Genomic DNA, 23,245 nt, shown 5'->3' on the forward strand with positions numbered 1-23,245 from the left:
TGCGGCCACGTGCCTCGCGCGCCGACTGAAGGTTTAATAACGCTAAAAGGTTTGCCACCCACACACCTTTGTGTTCTCTCCCTCAGTAACCTCGCTCATTACTGAAATTATCAGCTCCCATCTAGTAACTCACCTGCCTGCTGAATGAGTCACAGACTCTGGGAACAGTGGGCGTCAGACGGGGGATATTTATACAGCTCAAACGCATGGAAGCTTTGATGGCGGAAAAGCAAGAAAGGGAAAAGTTTTTGCACTGGGTTTACGGGGAGAACAAAAAAAGTTTGCCCAAGAGTGTAATATCCTGACATGAACAGATTAGAGATCAATAATTCATCAGGAGTAGCCTTAAGAGTGTGTTTCTCTGAGAGATGTATCATCTCTTTGAGCTAAATAATAAATGCTGAAGTGGAGGTCTGAGCGTCTTTCTGTTGTGGACTTTTGCAAATCACTTTAAAGTTGTTCACATCTTGCCACGCTGCAACCACAACCTTTCCTGTCTTTTACTGGGATTTTGCACAACGGAGCAACTCAGAATATACATAATTGTAACATGCAAAAAAAAGATATGGCTACTTTAAAAATGCTTGAAAAACACAAATCAGAGTGGTGTGAAATGGATTTGACGCAAACTTTTCTCAAGTGCCGCAAAATAAAACATGGCCGACATGCCATTTAGTTAACCGTCATTAGATGTGTTAAAACAATAGAGGCATGTCCCAAAATGGAATTTCTTTATTCTTTAAACAGTAGAAATTTTTAAAGGCATTTGTCACTCGCAATTATACACTGCGTTCTGTTGGTCGATCACTTAAAATCCCATTGAATTAGATTTAAAATCTGGCTGTGATATGATGAAATGTGTAACACTTCATCATGAAATGTGTAGCACTTTAAATATAAATAAGCTTATTACCACCTAAATGCATGCTGGATCAATTCAGTGCAATAAAGTATAATTTAATACCACAGGGTCTGAATTCTCTGTGCATTAAACTCTTGCTTTTGATGCTCCGCGTTCATTCTGTTGATGCGTGTGGTTTGCTCTGTCCGGTATGTCTGCTCTGACCTTTCCAACGCATCAACTGAAAACTGAAGCAATGCGATGTTAATTGGGACCGTAAAACACAATGCGACCAGAATCGCTGCATAATCATTTATTCACATATTTCTTTTTCACATGTTATAGTCTATTATTGCTGCAGTTGAGGCGCCTTTCCGATTTTCTGCTTTCAGTGTTCCCCATAAAACGAGATTCCCTTGCCGTGTCTCTTTATATTTTTCATCTTCATGCATGCTGAATATTACATTTCACAGGAGCAGGATGCAAATAAATAAAACAGTCTCTTTTTAAGTTACATGTCATATTCTATTCCATTCTATTAATGCTTCTGTAACATGCCTTTTTCAAAGTCCGAAGAAGGAAGGAAGAAAATAATAAATAAAACACTTTGTGGGACATTGTCTCCGTTAGAGGGGAGGGGGAATTGAAGGCATAACAAAGAGCACATTAATGCTAAATATTGTTAAAGCTGCAATCTATGGTTAATTTTCAGAAGCACCGAAAAGCCCCTGCTCCCCGCCCACATGTAGCCTATCCATATGTGACAGGGGGGAAAAGGCTAAGTGTAATTACTACATTTCCTCTATGTACAGTAGCTTTGAAATATGGCACCAAATGTGCTTGTGAAAAAGATTTGAGGTTATGCATTAAAATATTTGTGACTACGTTATTTTTGTGTTTTTTCCTCCGTTTAACTCAAAAAGGTTCTGCGTGTAACTCCATTCATAAGCCCTCGGCAGCAAGAGCATTTTACAAGCTAACGTAAGGATCCTGGCGTAGGTTTTCGGTTCTGGTGCCTCGGAGGCACCAGGAGCAACGGAGAGCACCGACACAGTGTAGCAAATAAAACTCATCGTCAGTCCGTTTCCTTTGTGGCATCTGATCCATCGAAGCACATAAAGAAGTGTGACATTTCTTTTTTTTTTTCTTTTTTTCCCCCCAAAAAACAAAAATCCTGCAGCGACAACAACAATCCAACACAAATACTGTGTTCCAGTTCACACGGATCATTCTGGTGCTCGTTTAAGAAAAAAGGTGCTTATTTATCCATCAAGTGAATATTCTCCAACAATGAGAAATAACTATCTTACGTTCAGTAATTCAGAATAATTTAGCATTCAGTTTCTCATACACGCCCACACACACACACACACACACGCTCGCGCATGCGCACACACTCTCCTGCGTGTGCATGCATGCAAGCACTCGCGTAAGCTCTTGCATATGCACATATGGAAAAAAATTACATCATCTTTTTTTTTTCCTGACCTACAGCAAAGGCAACTAAGAAAGAACTTTTTCAACCTCAGTCTAGCTTTACAGTATCTTAGTGTTATTTGTAAATGCTCAGTTTCAGTGTTAGTCTCTCTGAAAGCACCGAGTGTCACCCAGGGAGAGGTCAGAGGTCAGAAAACTGGACGAACAAGTTTTCGCGGTTGGTTCTGTTTTTTTTTTTTTTGTCTTAGGGTGTCAAAAACTCTTTTGGGTGAAATGTTGTTTTGTTGGGACTACCCAGAGTCTGTGCTCTTGACCAGTACGGGTTCAGTAGCCAGTCCTGTGTCCTATTGAGCAGGCCCGGGAAAAGCTCTGGTCCAAAGTTTCAAAGGTCCTCGAGCTCCCAGGCGGAGAAGCCTCTGTCAGACATACGCTGACTCACTGGACTGGGTCCTGCCCAGGTTTGGGGCCTGGGACAGGTGTGAGACGTCCTTCTTGCGCACTTCGCAGATGGACTTCCTCCGGGCCTGCACGCCCCGCATGGCCGTCTTTATCTTCCTCCATCCAAGGTGGTTGAGCTCGGCCAGGTTGAGCAGCACGCATATGCCGCTGACGGCGAACATAAAGACCAGGAAGACAGTTTTTTCCGTCGGACGAGACACATAGCACTCCACCTCCTTCACGCAGGGGTACCGGTCGCACTCGAACATCCCCGGCACGTTGAAGCCGTACAGGAAGTACTGGCCGGCCAAGAAGCCGATCTCCAGGGCGTTGCGGAACACCACCTGGATGACGTAGAAGCGGGAGATGCCTTCCTGCCGCCGCACTTTGGAGCTTTTGTGCGTGGGCAGTGCCCCCCGGGGCCCGTTGGGGATCTCCTTGACGTCCATGTCGTGGTCGTCCTTGCTCTCGGGGTGCACCAGGATGCCGTTGATGTTGCGGGAGTGCAGCTTGCGGACGTGATGATCGTGGTGGCGACCGTGGTGGCCGTGTCCGTGGTGGTCCATGTGAGAGTGGAGCAGGGAGTAGCTGCGGTCACGCGCTTTGGCGGACTGGTGCACGGAGTACGTGATGAAGCACAGGCTGGGCGTGCACACCAGGATGATCTGGAAGACCCAGTAGCGGATGTGCGAGATGGGGAACGCCTTGTCGTAGCACGCCTGGTTGCAGCCGGGCTGCATGGTGTTGCAGATGAACATGATTTGCTCGTCCTCATAAACCTTCTCGCCCACTATCCCGACTATGAGGATACGGAAGATCACCACCACCGTCAGCAGGATCCTGCAGAGACGCAGAAGAAGGAGGAACAGGCAGGTAGGGGAGCGGAGAAACACATCAGTTAATGAGGAGCAGATGCACCAATCTGCAGGGAAGCCTGTGTTTGTTAGAAGCTGAAACTCTTGTTCACCAAATGGTGATTGGGTGTTTTATGATTTCCTCTTTGAAGGAGGATAAATCATTTTGTTAAAAGTCACTAACAACGTGTTTTCATGTTAGAGCAGTAATCAAGATAGAGAAAAACTGAAAATATATCATCTTTACATCTTTTATTGTTCTATGTAGAAAAAAAAATTAAAATGGCTTTTTTCCTGTAGCAAGTAGCTTTAACCTTCAAAATGGAAAAAAAAACAAGCAAAAATATGAAAACTCCCTTTTATTCGATTGGACGCATCAGTCAGGCAGAAACTTTGCAGAAAACACAGAAATAAATAAATGCATGACTTGATGGGAAACAAATAGGATGTGAAGTTAAACAGAACTAAATTGAACTGAATTGGATTAAAAAAAAAAAAAAAAAAAACACTGTTAATTACATTTCATTGAACTGAACCAATTAAAGTGTAAATAAACTGAACTGTAATAAATTTAATAAAAGTTGCTGTTGTTGACCTGAATTCAGATCAACTGAACTGAACTGAACTCAATTCAGTTCACTTGGGTCACATGACATTGCAATGAGTCTTCTTGAAATAAGCGTAGTTGAGCTCAAATAAACTGAGATGAATTTAGTTTAAACAAACCTTAAAAACTGAGATTGGCAGAAATTAGCTGAACATTTTTTTAAATGTATTTGTGTTTAAAACAACAAACAAACTCAATCGGATTGATTTTATTTTCTTTAAAGTGACGAGGCGTGCGCTGATCCTGGTTCCACTGAATTGACTCCAATTTAGTGAACTGAATTAAGCTTCAGTTCACTAAAGTAGTAACTGGTTGCATCTAAAAAAACTCACTAAACTGAATTCACCCGATCTTGAGAGTTGAACAGCTTTATGTTCTATTGAAAGGAACTGAACCGATCAGTGTTGACTTGACTTACTAAACTCAAAGGAGCTTATTGCACTGACTGCAGTTTTAAATCAGCTGAAATTAAAATTTAGTAACTAAATCCAAGTTAGTTGAATTACATGGATTTTATGTGAATGAAATTGTTCCTGGTTTGACGTGATTTGTGCTGCATGAAGAGCTTGGATTGAACTAAACTGAATCAAATGCGGTTCTCTTCGTTAAAGTTGCTTCACATGTGACTTGAGTGTTGGTGCTGTAAGCGGTTTCTGTTAAACTGAGTTGGATTGACCTGAATTAATGTGAACAAATCCCCTGGAGACGACATGTAAATGGTTCTGAATGTTCACGGTAAACCTTCTGGGCCACCTTCGGGGATTTGACATTTAAACGAACAGGTATTGCATTTTTGTGTTAATGTCTTAAAGTATAGAAACCCCGTAAATGTTGCTATTTATTAAACAAGGATGAAGCAAAACCATCTATCATGCACAAATAAACCGCTGAACTTAGTGATGGTGTATTCTCTTTTTACCACGACTGCATCAATGATCCCAATTTACTTCTCTGTTATACTCCAGGGTTTTCTACATGCTGCTGCTCTGTGACCCTCCTGGCCACCAGGAAAGGTTTAATATACGTCTAATGGTTACAGTTTAAGAGCTTTTGGCGATGCTTTTAAATTCTTTGCATTTATTAAAACAAAGACTTGAATCCTCTCTTCCAAAACTCACATTGTTCAAACTACTGTCAGCTTTTTCTCCCGACGCATATGTGCTGAGCTGTCAAGGGTGGCTGTTCTAAAACCTGCCAGGACCTCCCATTGAGCATTATTAGAGCGCTGCTGCAGTTATAGAAAGCTGCGTCCGGGGAGCAGCAGAGCTACAGAGTTGTGCAGCTGCTTTTTAAGGTCTATGAGAGACTGATGTGCTGCACTGTTACATTCTGGTGTCGATCCAGCATGGGCACTGCGGAGGAGGACTGGGGCTTTGGGGCTGCACACTCAGCTCTTTTTAATGAGCAAGGAAAGCCTGCGCATCACGGGGGCTCCCCGACACTCACGCCACAATGCAGAGGATGTGCCTGTAGCCCTCCTGCATGGAGGAGGTAATCACTTTTAAAACACTTGCTCCTGCGCACAACAGGGACACTCACTATGCAAGTTAGGGGACAGAGAAAATAGGTTAGAAAACCCCTGGTAGAAGGCATTCATTAAGCATCCATGCTTCTAAGGAGGGCTAACGTGACGTCTTTTACCAACAAGTGGCTTGCCGCACTTTCTACCTGCATTAACGGGAAAAATTCTGGAAGGAGGAAAGAACAAAGTTAGGGGGGAAAAGCACTGCAAAGATTGATAAAAGGGAAGGGAAAGCGTCTGAATGGAGAGAAATAATAAATGTCTCTGAAGAGCGTGACTGAGGTGACAGCTTGTTAAAGCAAAGTGAGAGGCAGGTGAAGATAAGAGCAGAGAGAGGAGAGCATGAGTTGACATAAAGCAGACTTAAAATAGAGCAGTGTTGCATTACGGCTGTTCCTGCCCCACCTGTGTTTATCTGCTTGTGTGTGATACATTTTTTATTTATTTATTTCTTTAAAAAAAAAAAAAAAAAAAAAGATAAACTCGGGGATGCAGAAAGACAAAGACTCAGCCATGTGTGCAAAATGGTGAACACATCCAGCAGCCTGTGCTCAAAGCAGCTGCGAGTTCATATGCTACGCTGACTCTGAGTGTGTTTGATAACCCGACTGAGTGCAGCTTCCCTGCAAGTTTTGAATTTAAGATCTTGCATGTAATTAACATGAAGTAATAAAGTCATTTCGTGGCTCTTTTCACTCAGCCTCGGTAGGATCAGGAGGTTCGGCAGCAAAGCGTTTTGAGTAGAAATCGATGCAGTTTTTGCCGTTTCTTGCATACAGCTCCGAATAATTTTCAACAGTTCCCCTTTAATTTTCTTTTCGGGATGGAAACTGTGTTTGAAAGAGTCAGTCTGGATTCTGTTGTTTTAACTTTGGTCTCTATCAGACTTCGAACAAAGAGTTCAGTTTACATTTAGTAACCTATAAGGTTCCCCTTAAGTTGACCAAATTTTCTTACGGTGCTTGCAATGTGCCCAACATGGGCGCAACTGTTTTTCATTAAGTGGAAATGCAAACACATACAGTGACACTCAATCGGGCACTGTTTTCTTAAAGGTGCAGAACAATGCAACGCTCATGCCTATGATAACACTCTGGGTGGAGCCATTCCCCTCATATCAAAAACCTCCACTCGGTATTTGATGCAAACAGACATGGGCGTTTTTGGTTACACATATTTAACTGTAAAGTTTGTTCGCATTCTGTTACATTGTGTTTCAGTTAAAACTCAGCCTTTTCCCCCTTATCAATAAAGACTGGACACATACTGCATGGTAAAACTGACTAATTCATTCCCCTACCTCAATGTTCAGATGGTGAAGAACTCAAAGACGAGACGGTTTTCTGATGCAACAGATGGCTTGTTTCACCAGTATTCAACAACGTATATACGATCCCTGCAAAGTAATTTAGCATATAACCACTTAGCAGTCAACTGGAAATATGCAAGATGTTCGGTGCAAACCAGTGGCCTGCTCATTAAACACTCCTTACTGAGGCTTATATACGAGGTTTAATTAGTGGTGGTCTGAACTCTCAAGAGTCATTTCTGTGTGCATTCATTTGTGGCTTCCTTCCTTTTATAAGCTCTCTCACCTCACATACTGGATCCTTTTGTTACCTGTATGCTGTTCGTTTTAATTAAAACTACTACAATCTGTTACACATCTACAATCTTTACACAGATGGTGTAAGACAATGCAAGCCCCTGGCATAATGATGTGTTTTTATAGAATTGTTTTTTCACATTGTTTGTCATCGGGTGATTTAGCTTCTGACATTGTAAAATTAAATGACACAGAATCAGATATGATTCAGAGGTTTAACCATAAACTACAAGCGTGTAACGATCTGAACTCATGGAGGCTTGAATGCCTTTCAGCTCCTGAAAATGAAACAAAAACATCTGCAGTATCCAATACAGAGATATTTCAAGAATATGACTTGTACTGTATCATACTGGTCAAAAAGGAAAGAGTCGCTTGTTTATGTTAAGAATAGCAGTTACCACATCCTATGTGAGCGAGCAGCAGCTATGTAGTTTGTTGAACCCTTTACCTCCATGTCAGGTTTGAATAAGTGCTTTGGGTTTAAAATGTGTGATTAATCATAAATTCCCTGTTTTACCTGAAGTGACTAATAATAAAAAGCTTTAGGTGGATATTTCTCTAACTTTGATTCATGAGGGTGACTCTTTTTATGCTTTTCTTGTATGTCATTTTATGCATATTGCAAGTGGAAAGCGGTTGCATGAATACTAAAGTTTTTTAAATTAAATTAGCTACTTGCCGAGCTTTACAGAAATACTCTTCCGTTGTCTACTTTTTTATTTTTTTGTTCAAATTAGATTTTGAATCTTAACAGACCAACAGAAAGTTGCCCATAACAATAATAATAATTATTATTATTTTATGGTTTTAAAGGTCTGACTGGTTGTTTTGGATCATTGTCTGTGAACTGTAGCAAGCTTCCCGTCTCCAAAGCATCATCCTGCCACCACCTTGTTACACTGTAAGACTTTTATTCTGCAGACAGAATAAAAGTGTGCAGAATAAGTCTGTCATGGTCAGACTGAATGTCAGACCATGACATTTAGTCTGGATCTCATCTGACCAGAACAACTTCTTCACCATGTTGCTCCCCCAAGTAGCTTGTGACAAATAATGAAGCTGGAGCTAATGTGGCTTTTTTTCCCCAACATTGCTTTATGTTCTTAGTACACTTCCATAAAGGCCCAATTTGTGGCATACAACATTAATAATTATTCTGTTTCATGCACATGTACACTTTATATAGTAAGAAAGTCATTTTTCAAAACAGTTAATCATATTAGATTTTATTGAGGAGTGTTAAGGTAAGAAAGGCACATTTTGCCTTGTGTAAAATATTAATATTTTTACACTTCTTTGACTTTATGACTCTGGTCTAATTTGCTTAGATCTGTTTCATGAAACAATAATAGAATATTTTGAAGTGAGAAAATTGATGTATCTCAATGTGTAGGCTTCTGTTAATTGATTGGCGCAGCATGAATCAGATCTTTTGAAGTATTATTGAGGACAAACGCGGATGAACCTTTTGTTGGACGTTGCAGTGCCAGCAGTCATTTCTGGCTGCGGTTTCCTCACTGCAGCTTTGTTCACCTCAGTGGTTACTTTGCGGATTTAACCTGTGGATGTTCAATACTGCAGCTCTGTGCTGAAGCAATTTTTGTCATTTAAAAAAAAAAAAAAAAAATCCCAAGACATTGCATGTATTGAACGCTTTCCGTGTTTTCAAGAGTGTGTGTGTTTATGTGTGTGTGTCCACACCAGTGCTGGGTAACAGGATAATCAGCATGAGGCGGATTGCTGCATTAGCAGAACGCGGTGCACTGAGGTTATCTGCAAACATCAGTGTTTTAAGTCCCGCAGAATAACAAGCCAATACTGTTAGCTGGAGCAGATCAGGACAGTAAAGCCCAGAAGCCTGAACCTGCAGAATATTCAATAGCCATCATAATTTATGAAAGAAAGGGGTTCAGAATCTTAAGTGTTCTTACACCCCAGGGGAAGGCTCTAAATATAAACTCACGTGCTGAGTAAAATTGCTAAAGACAACATGAAAAAGATTCAGGCATTACAACAAATGGATCCTTCAGCACAAGGTTCTTTAAATGACGGGTTAAAAAAAAAAAAAAAGATCACCCACATCAGTCTCCCTCTCATCACCTCATTTAGCTGCCTTCCTCCCAGAGGACTTCCTCTTAGTTGAGACTAATGATTATAATTTCAGAGGCCCCTGAAATCCCCCTCGCTGTCCAATTGACGTTACAGGATTTGAAGAAAACTGATGCGTCTCTCCCCTCCCCACGATGCTTCACATTCAGAGCTTCTCATTTTTATCTGTTTGCGCTGCAGAGACCACAGTTGGCATTTTCCTAAAACTTCAAAGACCAACAGAGGCTCGTGGGCTGGAAGAAGTAAAGGTCTGGAGGGACGACAAGTGGAGGAAGTGAAGATACGGGCGTAGCGCTTCGCTTCGAGAAGCCCTTCGAACGAGTCTGCTGACTGACCTGTGTGATTTGTGTTCCGCTTTATGCTTGCTGCTCTTCAGCTGGTGTGTTGGCTGGACATGCAAGCCCCGTCTTTCCCAGAGGCTTTCACGCACGCACACGCAACACACACACACACACACACACAAAAACCCTTCATTCATACAACAGCTGCTGCCGAAGGCCTTCAGGGAGAACAGAGCCCCCCTATGGCACAAGAGCAGATGCATCAGCAAACACACTGCTTTTCCCTCTCGCATAAAATAGTTGCTCGCTGTATAACATGTAAAACATTCTGTGCATCCAGAGCCAAAGAAACAGTCCTGAAGCTTTCACCCCGCCCCAAAATTAGGCGATTTAATTATTAAAATTACCAGAAATGTGAAGATTTCTTTTGATTTTCTAACCGGTGTCAGGAAGCATCCCCATAGCATGATACTGCCACCACCATATTTTGCAGTGGGGTTTGTGCTTTCGTGGAGATGTTTAAGTGTTTGTTTACAGCTATGAAAAAAATGAAGAATGTCTCAAACTTCTACTAAATTCTCAATGACATTAACTTAAGTTTTCTAAATCTAAAAAAAGGTCAAGTTCAACAACCCTTGGCTTGTCACTCCAGAATTACAAAGATCTTTTTAAAAATATATAATTTTTAAGTAATATATAATTTAAATATATCATTTTGCTTCACAATAACTTTTTCCCTAACCTTAACTCAAGAGTGTTCATTTTGAGAATAATTTACATAGCAGAAAACACTTTATCTTTCACCTCACAGCAAATATCTTGCTTTTCTGTACCTTTAGTAACAAAACCAAAGGTGTAAATTATTACAAAAGACAAGTTTCTGGAAGGGTGTTCAAGATTTGGAGTTATCTGTGGTAAAAATATCCCTCCCTCTCATAAGCTCTCAATAATAAGCTCCACTGATTACTGATGGCACCATGTAATGAATAAAGACCTTACCAGGCCTCAAAATTAGGCAGCTTAATTATCAGAGCGCAGTCATTTCTTTTCTCCCATCCCTCATGTCCTCATCCACACTCCCCTCCTTAACTTTCAGGCTTTGCCCACGCATCAGGCAAAGAAGCAGACAGCCAGGAGTGCCGCTAAGAGTGGGCGCAGCAATTACTTTAATACGGGCTAAATTTGTGTTCCCTCAGCTGAGGCGCTTCAATTAAGAGATTTGTAAGAGATTCTGTTGTTTCTTTATGATTTTAGAATTAATATCTCCAGGTTTTCTTTATATAACAACAAGAATTAATAGTCACAGAGATGTAATTATTTCACTACATCATTCAGCATCTCAGGAAATTGAACTCCAGCTGTTTAACAGGGATAAAGAACAAAATGGAGGAAAAATGAAGATTGTGGCGCCCAACAGGTATGAGGCAAAAAGAAAAAAAAAGGTAAAGGATTGTGATTGAACCCAGCTTTTCTGTCATTCCAGCCTAACCATGCACGATTGCACCGCACACCAGATCCGACTTTTCCACATCTCATTTGTCTTCATGTCATCTGAAACGACCCTTTCATTTCTATTCAAGCGAAGAACGGCAATACCTGTGTATGCAGAACATCTGAAATAAGCCGAAAACTTCAAATGAATCACATCAGCACTTCCACTTGAGTCCAAACCAGCACTTTATGCTGATTGAATCAAAATGAGTGCTTTTAAAAAATATTCCATAAATCATTTATTTGCTCCTCAGAATTTCTGAGATAAACATGTCAGGAATGCGATTTTAGCTCTGAGCAAAACATTTCTTTTTGGAGATTAGTCTTTGATTGCTTTACTTTTATTTCTTCACATCACCTCCCCCTTCGTTTTAAGGAAACATTCATTCCACCACTAAGATCATTTGCTAAATTAAATGTCTCCTTTCTGCAGCTTTTTATGTCGGAATATTTGTAGAAAGTTTTCCAGTAATATATTTTTCCTTAAAGATGTTAGTTTGAATGAAACCAAACTACATTATTTGTTATTTGTTGTACTCTGAACAAAGCTGAAGCAGACGACACAGGCATGTTTTCCTCTTCTGCCATGTTGGACCCTGACTCGACTGGCATGGCGCAGCCCCACTTGGCCGTCTTGTGCAGGAGAAAGCAGAGATGTAGAGGGGGTGTCCAAGGATGTGGAAGAAAATCTGATCTGACATCAACACTGAAATGTCCATGAATAATTTTGTTAAAAATTAAAGCTTTGCTGAAAAAAAAGAGGAAAACTTCACTAAAGTAAATCACTGGGAGTTCAAGCTGTCAGGCAACACACTCGCTACAGTTTTCATAGCTTGAAACAAAGTTTCCCGACACAGATTTTGTCTGTGTGACCCTAATAAACAAGTTGCTGTTGATGTAGGATCTGTCAGTCCCTGCTGTTTTGTCCACCTCTGGTTATACAACATACAGTAATGTTGTGATGAATAATGAATGTATGCCCCTCTCATTAAGCAATATATAAATGTTGAGTGGGATCACAGCAATCAAACCATTGTCACAATTGCTCATCGACTTTTTCAGTGTTTTTTACTTTGACCATTTATGATGATTTACTCCAAGTCGCAGCAGGTGGAGTGGAAGACCCAAAACTTCATTTTACAATCATGGCCCTGCTGCACAATATAAATCAGACATAACGAGCAACTATGTAGAAACGGATTCAGCAGCCTTGTTCCAATTTTGTGGACATGAGAGCATTAGCAGAAACACAGAAAGAAAAGCAATAATTGGAAGCTCATTTAAATATTTCGCCCTCCCATGATGTTAATGAGACGAACATGTCAGGAATGCGATTTTAAAACTTAGCTCACACTTGAACGCTTCGAATTAGATCAACTTCAAAGCCGACCGCGGTGTATAGCCACGTATTTTTTACGTATTTGATTTTACTGTGCATGACCGAGAAGAGCACCCACTGGCTATTGACAGGAAAATATCCAGTAAGATCCTTAATGAGTTAAAATTAAGATTTTCTTTGAGTGTGTATGCCGCCCCGCAGATGAATTTTGCTTTATCAATGGGAATAATATTACATACATTTTCAATTTGAACCCAACTATACTGTTGTATTTAAAAATGCTACATTTTATTGACTACAGTTTGCAGAACTGTATAAATGAATATGCATCTTATTTTGCTAATACAATTGATCAGCCCAACGATCTAGGTGATTTTCTTGACATTCACTTCCTGTTTGTTTGTGCCATGTTACCTCCCCTGTGTTGCCCTTGGTTGAAACATTAGCCATGAAATTTTACAAATGTTTCCAGGAAAGCATAAAACCTTTCATTGGTATACAGGTGACCTACTCAAACTTTATTGAAATATATTAACAACCCTAGCATTTACCCTAGCAAAGAAAAGATTGAGTTTAATGAAAACTGCAAGTGTATGTACTGATAAAATATCTGTTGCTCTCCAGAAAACTGGATTCTGGAACATCATTGGTGGGATCCAGCTGTAATAAAGTGTGGAGTGTTATTTATCCTGAAATTGGCTGATCACCGCTATTTTTGGTAATTCATGATTTTGAAATCTGCAAAAAAGTCAAGATCTGTTCTTACGTATATGGAGCCCAACATTAGTGCCAGGAAAAACACTAATCTGCTTTTTCCCAGTTAGAGGATTATGTACAGTTACAAATTCTTTAGTTCTCACAGTTTGAAAGGTTGGTTTGTTTTATAGGCAGTTCCATTGATTTGGTTAGACTCCTATTGTTAGCCTTTGCCAGGCTAAAGATTGAGCTCAATCAGTTTACAGGCCAATAGAACAAACAGTTCCATGGATGCGTGGGAGTTGTAAATGCCTCATTACATGTGCAAAGTTATGGCAATATGGAACATGCATGTGATTCACAGAGTTCACACATGTTAAGCCTTATAAAGCCTGGGCAAATGCACACATCGCTGATTGGTTGCTAACATGAATAATAGCCTGTGCTGAACTCTGCTTATCTGCAAAAATCACCCTGTCGAATAGAATAATCAATAATATTCAACATCAGCTATTGCTGCACAAGTAAAGCAATGGCGACTCTGGATGCACGGAGAAACACTTCAGTTCAAACCACAGCAGCAGTGGATGATGGATTACATTTCTAACCCGTCGCTTGAATATTGGTGACAATATTTCCCTTTGCATCGAAATCCCTCTATGGCAGAACACAGAAAATGCCTTTTTCAGGGTAAGGCTTTTGAAAGTTACATGAAATATGTCCCGTCTTAGCATTTCTGATAGGATGATGCCCTCGATTCCAGCAGAGCATTTCTGTGTCTTGGATTATTTTAGGAGAACTGGAGTGCCCTCCTTAATGCAGGGTACTTCCGACTTGTGGATATCCTGACCCATTTAGGGAAAAAGTGAAGAGAATGTGTCCTTTAAAACCCACAAGAGTGAAACGCGGCAGACACTGTGTGTTCTCTGCTTTTAAAGCCAGCAAACAAGGCTTTACAACATGGCGCGGCTCTCCTGTTCTTTTTTCCGAGCTTTCGCGGCAGTGAGGTATTTCATACACCACTTTGTCCCCCGCATTAAAAGGCTGGTCAGTTCTGCATCCATTTTTAATGAATGACTTGACACGTGTTGCAACTTGAAACAGGCAGAATACAACATTTATTAAGAATTTATAACTTATAATGCTGAAGTGAGAAGTGATAGATTATAAATAATAGACTGAGTTTGTTATGCCTGCATAATATATGAAGTGGGAGGAACTGATTTGGACATTTACACCAACATTATTGTATTAAAAATGCCTCTTATTTATGCTGAGTAAGAAATTAACATACCAAAAGTTTTTTTTTTTTTTTAGCTAATCTCCTACATTCATGTTACACATAATATGCCTCTTTTTCCTTATTTCAGCCCTGGCTCTAAGATTAAGCAGCTCTGATACAGATTCCCGGGACCGAGCCTCTGCAGAGAAAACTTTTTCTGCTTCCTCTGCGACCCACTCTCCCTAAATGCAATTTTTGTTGTTGTTCTATCTCAATAACTTCTCCTTTTATCCATTGGCAGGCTTTATCATTTGATCTTTCCTTAGATCCCTCTATGCTTCCATTTATTGCTGCCTCGTGTGCTTTCTTACTCCTCTATTAGTCTTTGGCGCTGGCGTGACTACAGCATTGCAGTCTTGTTGAAGATGCATCGACACTCTTCCTGTCTTTCCTGCCTCCCTTCCTTTTTTTTTCCCCTACCTGCAAGACATCAAATCCTATTACATTAAGGAGCATCCGCTGTGTAACCCTTGGTTAACCTGTGCATTATGTAAATACTCTTTTTTTCTCAAGTACGCTTCGTGTAAGAGCTAATAGCTTAGTTTTCTTATTCTCAGTATTGTGTTACTGTGGTGTATAGCTGACATCACAAAGAAAAAAAGGAAAGAAAAAACGAACAAAAGCAGATGGTGGGAGATGCGAGACACCAGCCGTCCACATTTAGTTATCCTTTTGGCAGATCAGTGCAATTAATAAGCGTTTGTTTTCCCTGCAGGAACAAGCACTGTATTCGCATTATGTACAAATTTAAATTTTTGTGTATGAAAAAAAAAAATCACTTGTGTGATCCAAGAACTACTCATAGACTATTCCTTGGACTTTTAGCACTTTGTCATATTATAACCACTAACTTAAATGCATTTTATGGGATTTTTTTGTGATAGACCAACACTAAGTAGTGTGTGATTGTGAAGTGAAATTTTTTCTCAAATACAAGCATGAAAATATGGGTCTATATTTGTTTTTTTATCGAAATAAACTAGTTGTGCACCCTGCAAAAATAATGCTTCTATGGAAAATTGATACAGCAATGTTGTGAGAAATGCTTCTCTACAACAATAACAAAAAAGATGGTCGACGTCATGAAAAATTGGTTGAATTTAGAGCGGGCAATCCAGGAAAATAACCTGTTTAAGGTTGCAAAACACTTGGCACCGAGTTTAGCAGGACATGAGCCCTAAATATAAAACCAAAGCAACAATAGAACAGATTAGATCAAAGCATATCCAGGCCAGAAGTTTAAGGGTTATTTTTGAAAAGAAAAAAATAAATACAATTTGCAAGGCTTTGTATGAACAAATCAGGATTTGTATGGTTTTCACAGAGGTGGAAACAGAAGATTCATTAATAAGTTCATTAATAAATTATGTAAAATATAGATAAACCCATGAGACACAAAACAACCACCAACATTATCAAGGCTGCCAAATCAATTTAAGACAACTGTGCCCTCAGAATAACATCTGTTATTCATTTATGTGACAGTTTGGCGTTTAGAGATCCACACAAGGCACAGCACAGACAGCCCATTGCTGACTAATGCCACCTAAGTACTTTCCATTATGAATCCTAATCAAATAGACTGGAATATCTCTGTAAGCATGTATTTTAATTAAATACATAGAGTGCACAAATAGCTCTGGCTCTGCCCATTACAACCAGAAATGTCATTAATTTCCCCAAACTGACAGAGCAGCTGAGACAGGCTGTGGCTTATTTTCAACATGTTTAATGCTTTAAGGTCCCACATCATTGTACCTTTAATTTAAGCACAAGGTTCTGATCTACAAACATGGTTACTGCAGCCTTGACAATGCTTTCTTTATCGGTGTAGTCACGACTGCAGACGTTGGTTATCCATGCACACACTGTACACAGACCAGTCAGATCCCAAAACATAACATCAGTTTCTGAATGAGTCACCATACACACAGCACCTGTGGTTAGTCAGAGGCACAGAAGCAATTCACAATTGTCATTCTCCTTCCAAGACCGTAATTAAGCTAACCTATGCCGCTCCATGACGATGGTCCGACTCTATTTCTGTATTCCTGGGCTAAGTACCTGTCCTATGCCTGGGCATAGGTTAGCTTAAAACCTACAATTAAGAATCAGCTTAATTGTAGCTTGATCAGACAGTCTAGTCATCCGACAGAGAGACTACATTTGTTGATTGGCGCTTAAAAAAAGATGACAGGCATGCAACCATGTTTACAGGATGATGCGGGGAAGACTTTTCAGTCAAAGGGAAACATTTTCTACTTCTACTTTGGAAACACAGTGTTTGTGCTGCAAGCACACACATGCAAAACTGTTGAAAACAAACAAACAAAAAAAAAACGACACACACAGGCTGGACGTTCCTAGTCGTGATGCGGTCTTTCGTTCAGTGGCTGCATGCTCCGGCCACACCCTGTGAAGTGTTAGACTTCACAATGCACAACGGTGCCACAATACATCACAGTTGTTTATGTTCACAAGTGCAATGGAGCACACCTGACCACCCCCAACTAAACCGCTGGGGGTGGTCAGTGGTGCAGTAGACTTGAACCTTTCAACCCATAGAGGTCAGTGTGTAAATTTGTACTTAATTTGGTGTGGAGTGGCTCAGTAACAATCTCAGAGGCACCTCCACAGCACAAAACCGTGCCAGTGGTGAACAATTCTCCAATTTGCTGGTACGTCCATAGACATCATTGTCATAATTTAATGTGGAAGGTGTCAGTAATGTTCTGACCATGCAGACACATGCTTAGGATTTGGAATCAAATTATTATCTTCAGTAGATTTGTTAAAACTGTAAAAAAATAAAAATAATTGCCTCTCTACAGGTAGAAAGCCCAGATCCAGACCATCAATTCATAATAAACTGCAATAATCTAATTAAATACTTATATGAAAACTACTGTATGCTTCATTATTTTTAATTAGGGTTTCCTACAAACAGGCTAGATATAAAAACCACATATTTGAAAAGGATAAAAAAAATAAAAAAAAATTCAGGGAACTATGACCAAAAATGATGTACAACGTGAATACAAAAGACAATGTAGCTTGTCTCCTATTTCCTAGTCAAAGTGAATTGAAGACAGACTGGGAAGCTCCTAATGTAACAATTAATACCCTAGGGTCAACTAGAAAGAGCCACGTAGGACAAACACAGTCTGAGGGAGGCCAAATACAGAGGGATTATTTACAAAGCATCTCCGCGTAATCAGCACTGTATCGCATAGCTGTGGTCGCTGTAAAACTACTCCCTATGGAGGGAGGGGGAGTGCTGTTTTCTCCAGCTCATGGGATCATTTAGATGGCTAAATTTATGTCATATAGAAAGCTTTCTATATAACACTGAAAGACAGAAAAAGGCATGAAGAATTGATCTGTACCAATTAGAAAAGCACTGCTTCTTTAACTGTGGTGCTTTATTTATTTTTTTAAATGAGTTAACCTTTTATAATGTTCACATGCCTGAAGGTTACAAGAAAGCATTACATCCTCAGAGTGTTCATGATCATTTTGAGAGAAGTAGCAGACAAATTGAGAGTTGCTTCTGTGCCTCTGTAAGACTGTAGGTGGCTTGAATTATCCAGAGATTGATTTTCATCATCTATTTATTCGGCTGCCAGAACAGGATTTCAAAGCTGCATTTTTTTTTTTCTCTTTATTTTGACCACTAGGGGGCGGAAAGACTCCAAAACATGTTCACAACAGTTAGCATCTAGCTTATGAAGTTGTTATGGCTGACACATTAGCAAACAGTTGCCTACTCACATATCCAGCAGAAACAGAGCAACACGGACATCCCTTTGGTCTCCTTTGTCTGGCCACCTGTTGAATGTAATTCCAATATTCACTGTCGCTTTAGCCTTCGTTTGCTCCTCTGGCTACTGAGAAAAATACGAGTACCATTTCATTTTCCTAAATGGTCGACTTCCTTCACCAGTTCTCCACCTTTGGTGAAATTGTCATAAAGGTCAGCTAGCTCGCCTTAGCTCCTGCTCAACAGCCAATTCTGCTTTGGCTGATGCGCTGCGGAGTTAGAAAAATGTTTGTGCAGCGATTCAGGTCTAGAAGTAGCAACGAAACCAAGAGTGGAAAGGAAACTTGTGGCTTATATGAACGAAGATACTGCTTAATGCACCTCTAAATCAAGCTGGTTTGCAGGTGTTCATCCCACCAAAATATTAGACCATTCATAGGAGATAATTCAATTATTTGAATCTGGTGTTGGAGCAGGGCCACATCTAAACCTGACAGGACACATGTCCCAAAATATTCCACCCCTATCTCAGAGACCCACATCATCTGTGCTGCTTTGACGCAGTTGCAGCATCATTAATTTGGCAGATTATTTATAACGTACATGAGGAGACTTACAACAGATTTAACACATTATAATTTTTCACATTTGATCACTTATAACCACAAACTGCAGTGTATTTCATTTGGACATTATATGACAGACCTATACAAAGTGCCAAACTACTGAAAAGTAAAACTATATATATATATATATATATATATATATATATATATATATATATATATATATATATATATATATATAATATATATATATATAACATGACCTAATACTACTTTTATTATAATTGATGTTGTTGTTATATAATATTTAAAAAATCATATGAAAAATGTGGTATGCAATTACTGCCACCATTCTGACCAACTACCTTCTTTCAACTCTACCAATCATCCCCACAGCATGATGCCACCACCACCACGTTTCACACTGGGAATGGTGTTTTCAGAGTAATTCGAAATGTTATTTTGCCATCCCCAGTGTTTTGCATGGAGCAAAAAAAAATGTGGTCTCAGATAATTAGAGCACTTTCTTCTTCATGGCTGCTGTGTCCCCTGCACGACTTGACGTAAAATACAGTGGCTTTCTTCTTCCATCGTTAGGCCAGATTTGTTTTGTGCACAAATAATATTGTATCCTCCCACTTGAACTGTCAATCTTTGCAGTTCCTTCAAAGTTACAATGCAACTCTTGCCTGCTTTTATGAAAGCTCTGGAGGGATAGATGTTATCTGGTGGAGTTGTTACTGAGACACACAGTTGGCATCTTTAGATACCAACTGAGGCATCTTTAGATACCTGATAGCACTAGATTGTATCTATGGGTATCACAGTTGAGGGGATAAAATAAATCGGTACTGAACATTTCTTAGATTATGTTTGCATAAGGTATTTGACATGTATTGTGTACCTTGTGTTTTGCAATGCACTGCAGTATCATCGTCACTATATTGTTCTATCAAATGAAAAACAATGAAATACATTAAAGTTTGTGGTTGTATTGTGACAAAATGTTTTTTTAAAAATAGCAAGGCACTGTGTTAGCCAGTTCCTGCTTCTTCAGTGGGTAAAATAAGAGACACATTAGAAAGGAGAAGGTTAGAGAATGCCCTCCCTCTAGACTACCTGTGATCAGGGTTAATGAAGAGAGAGCAGCCATATTAACTGATTCAAAGGTTTCCCATTTTCTTTGTCGTCTAATGAGAAAATTCTCAAATTATGTTCTGACGCATCCTGGTTTCACAGGCTGGGCAACGTTCACTTTTCCAAATGAACATCCAAGTGGGACGTTTGGATGGTGTTCAGTCGAGAGGAAAATTCCACTTTTGCATCCCATTAATCACACAGAGATGATGTGGAGCACATATTTCACACAGATTGTACAGAATGTCTCCACGGCATGTCCCGACTCACAATCTGAGAACCTTTTTTCTTCTTCACCTCAACACTGCAAACTGTTCTCGCTGTGAACATAAGAAGCCACCATGTGAGCATAAGCAGGAAGGTTAGTGCAGGCTAAAAGAAGCTAACAAACTTTTTGTAAAAGTTGAACACGAAAACTCTTCAAATGTCGGTCTCTCCCACCTTTGATTTCTAGCTTCTTCACCTTGTTTTCATCTTCCACATTTTTGCTCTCTCAGTTCTACTCCCCTCTCCTCCTTCTGTCCTATTGGTCTCTGGCCAAGCTCAATCTATCAATACCCAGGCTATTAGCTAGTATCAACTAAGGACCCTCTCTGCATTAACCATAATGCTTATCAAAGCCTGGTATTGATTATGTGCAATTAGTTTGTCCCTTAACTAGTGATGCGAGAGGAGGATAACTGTGAGCAGAGGGTGGAAATAGAAAATGAGGGAAGACTGAGGAGAGAGCTCTGAGTCAAGCCTGGAGAAGGAGCTGGGGGCTTTCGGGGGTCACCAAACAAAACAGGTACTGTACATGAAAGCACACACCTCGAGTTAATATCAACAAAACAACACAAACGTGAGAAAAGAACATTTTTATACCGGCCTGTGCCTTACCTTCCAATCATGGTGGAGTGCTGCTGGACAGCTGCCTCCAGCAGCCTCTCCAGGATGGTCCATTCTCCCATGGTGATGGACCGGCGTGAGCGGTGTCACAGGAAACAGGACTCTCGGCTTTCCTCTGGCCTCCTTTCTGACCTCTACTCGCTGACCTGGCTTCTAGTCTCGGCGTCGGTGTCTTCTTCTGGGACTGTCCTACAGTGTGTCCCCTTTCTGGGTGCTGAACTCACTGCTTCCCCCCCGCCCACCTCTCCACTACCTCCTCCACAGTGCAGTGATGCTTGTCCTCCCCCCTGCAGCAGCACTCTGCTCTGCGCTACAGCATATGCTATAGCTCACTGTACAACAGCCATGATCACCCTCTCACTGTTCTACTTTCCTCTTTCTGTCCTCTAGCTGTTCTCTCTCTGTCTCTCTCTCTTTCTCTTCTTCGTCCTCCCCTACCCCTGGGGCACTCCTTGTACTTCAGCTGCACTCTCGGCCATTGGTGTCATTCGCCACTCGTCCTTGCATTGTTTAGCTTTGTCTTTGCTGCACCCTTGCTACTCTAACCTAAACACTCACACACAACACATAGAGCTGATCCACTTTGGCTAAGCTCACCATAAACGCACACACACATAGTTTCTGCTCGATGACAGCTCCGACTCCCTCTCTACTACTTCCTTCGGTGGACTGCAGACCCCCACCAGAACACAAAGCTCCTGCCTGCTGAATGTCACTTTATGACTGGAGGAATGGTCGCTCCCCGCAGCTCGGAGCGCCACACAGACCCATAAAATCCTGCACACACACACACGCACGCATGCACACGCAAACACGCTGCCACCCAGCCCCTCAGTAATAAATCAGCTGCCTTACTGCATCCAGCCAGACCGAACCTGAGGCAGCTCTCCGAAGACCCTCTGTCCTGCCCGTTGTCGTCCCCCTGGCTAATTTCGGCACAGTCCAGTGCCCAGAGTCATGTCTGCTGCAGAGGGCAGGAATGGAAAGCTGTCCAACCTGTTTCTAGATTCCATCATCTGGCATCACTCCTCCCCCCTGTCCTCCTCTTTCACCTCCACTGGGTCCTTCCTGTCTCCCTTCTATTCACGTTTGCGTGCTGATCTCAGTCCTTCCTTCTGCCTCTGCCTCAGTGCTCCATCTCCTCTCTCGGAGCTCTGTGCTCTCCTCTCTGTCCCTGTGCCTCCTTCCTTGCTTTCTCGCTCTATCTCTGTCACACTCTGTGAGCATGCAACACCCCCCTCCCTCCTGCCTCTTCTCTACCCCTCTCTGTACCTTCTCCGCTCATAGATCTGCTCCCTCTCATCCCCTCTCCTCCTCCGTCGCTCCCTCCCCTTCCCTCCTTCTTCTCGCCTCCTCTGGTAAATGTGCTTGGATTGCTACCCTGATCGCTGCTTCCCTTATGCTTGCAAGAATGCCTGCTGCTGTGCCGCTGTGCCTGTCTCTGCCTGATGTTGCACAGAAAGGGCGGATTTGAGATCTAACAGTGCCTCCAATCCTTTTGTGTTGTTTTTTTCACATTGAACTCTTTCAGGTGCCACAAATCAAAAGCGTTTAAGGAAAAACTCATTCCTACATCAAATTCCCTATTTGTCTCTTAATGTCACCATCTGACCTAACCCTCATGCCCTCTTATGTCCTTTCTCTCTTGATTGTCTCTTTTGTTTCTCCCTTATTCAGCCTCCATTAAAGCCTCCCCACACTCTGCCCTCACTAGAGAAATGAGCGCTGTATTGTACTTTGCCATGACATTGAAATCTGCCTTCAATAGATTTATGGTAACATGGTGAAGGAAATGTGTCAGTCTACCTCCAGGCTGCCCACAGACGCACGCAGACGGACAGTTTGTTGTCAACAAACTCAAATGCAAACTTACATGCAACCAAGGTAAGCAGAGGATGGGCAACTGTTTGAATTATACAGAATCCTTGGGCTGCTCTCAAGATGTGAGTCATAGTAAGGTTTTCCCATCTGGAGGACTGAGTCAAGATTAGCAGAAGTGAAAAAAAGATGCAGTAGCAGCACATGAGAACCAGTGCACCAGAATAAAGTCATGACAGCAGATTTAGCTGTTTGCCCCTGGGATGCTTTTGAGAATTATATATATATATGTATATATATGTATGTATGTATGTATGTATGTATGTATGTATGTATGTATGTATGTATGTATGTATGTATGTATGTATGTATGTATGTATGTATGTATGTATGTATGTATTAAAAGGTGAAATCAAACACTTTTACTTTAGAACCTTAGAAAATGCACATGTGGGAAATGGATAAAGATCAGGACTTGATGGGGCAGCAAAGAGATTTTGCCAGATCAGCATCTTCTGTGGTGGGACTAGAGACGGGAGGGAGGGGGAAACGGGTGTCGGAAGGGGGGGA

The 23,245-nt window shown here is 40.9% G+C and overlaps 1 protein-coding gene across 2 annotated transcripts; it reads right to left on the reverse strand.

Annotated features, from left to right (window-relative positions):
- Positions 1-1,138: 1,138 nt before the first annotated feature.
- On the reverse strand, positions 1,139-22,316 carry LOC129368420 (gap junction delta-2 protein-like). 2 transcript variants are annotated; one of them, XM_055043374.1, is made up of 3 exons: positions 20,849-22,316; positions 18,278-18,334; positions 1,139-3,556 (listed from the first exon to the last, which is right to left on the reverse strand). In XM_055043374.1, exons 1-3 carry the CDS (start codon positions 20,917-20,919, stop codon positions 2,698-2,700), a joined length of 987 nt encoding a protein of 328 aa, XP_054899349.1. In that variant the 5' UTR covers positions 20,920-22,316; the 3' UTR covers positions 1,139-2,697. The 2 variants fall into 2 exon arrangements, with proteins under 2 accessions (XP_054899349.1, XP_054899350.1); XM_055043375.1 differs by lacking the exon at positions 18,278-18,334 and having other exon boundaries at positions 20,849-22,315.
- Positions 22,317-23,245: the final 929 nt, after the last annotated feature.

The sequence above is a fragment of the Poeciliopsis prolifica genome, unplaced genomic scaffold, assembly GCF_027474105.1.
Source record: "Poeciliopsis prolifica strain line A6 unplaced genomic scaffold, Auburn_PproV2 SCAFFOLD019, whole genome shotgun sequence".
NCBI lineage: Eukaryota > Metazoa > Chordata > Actinopteri > Cyprinodontiformes > Poeciliidae > Poeciliopsis > Poeciliopsis prolifica.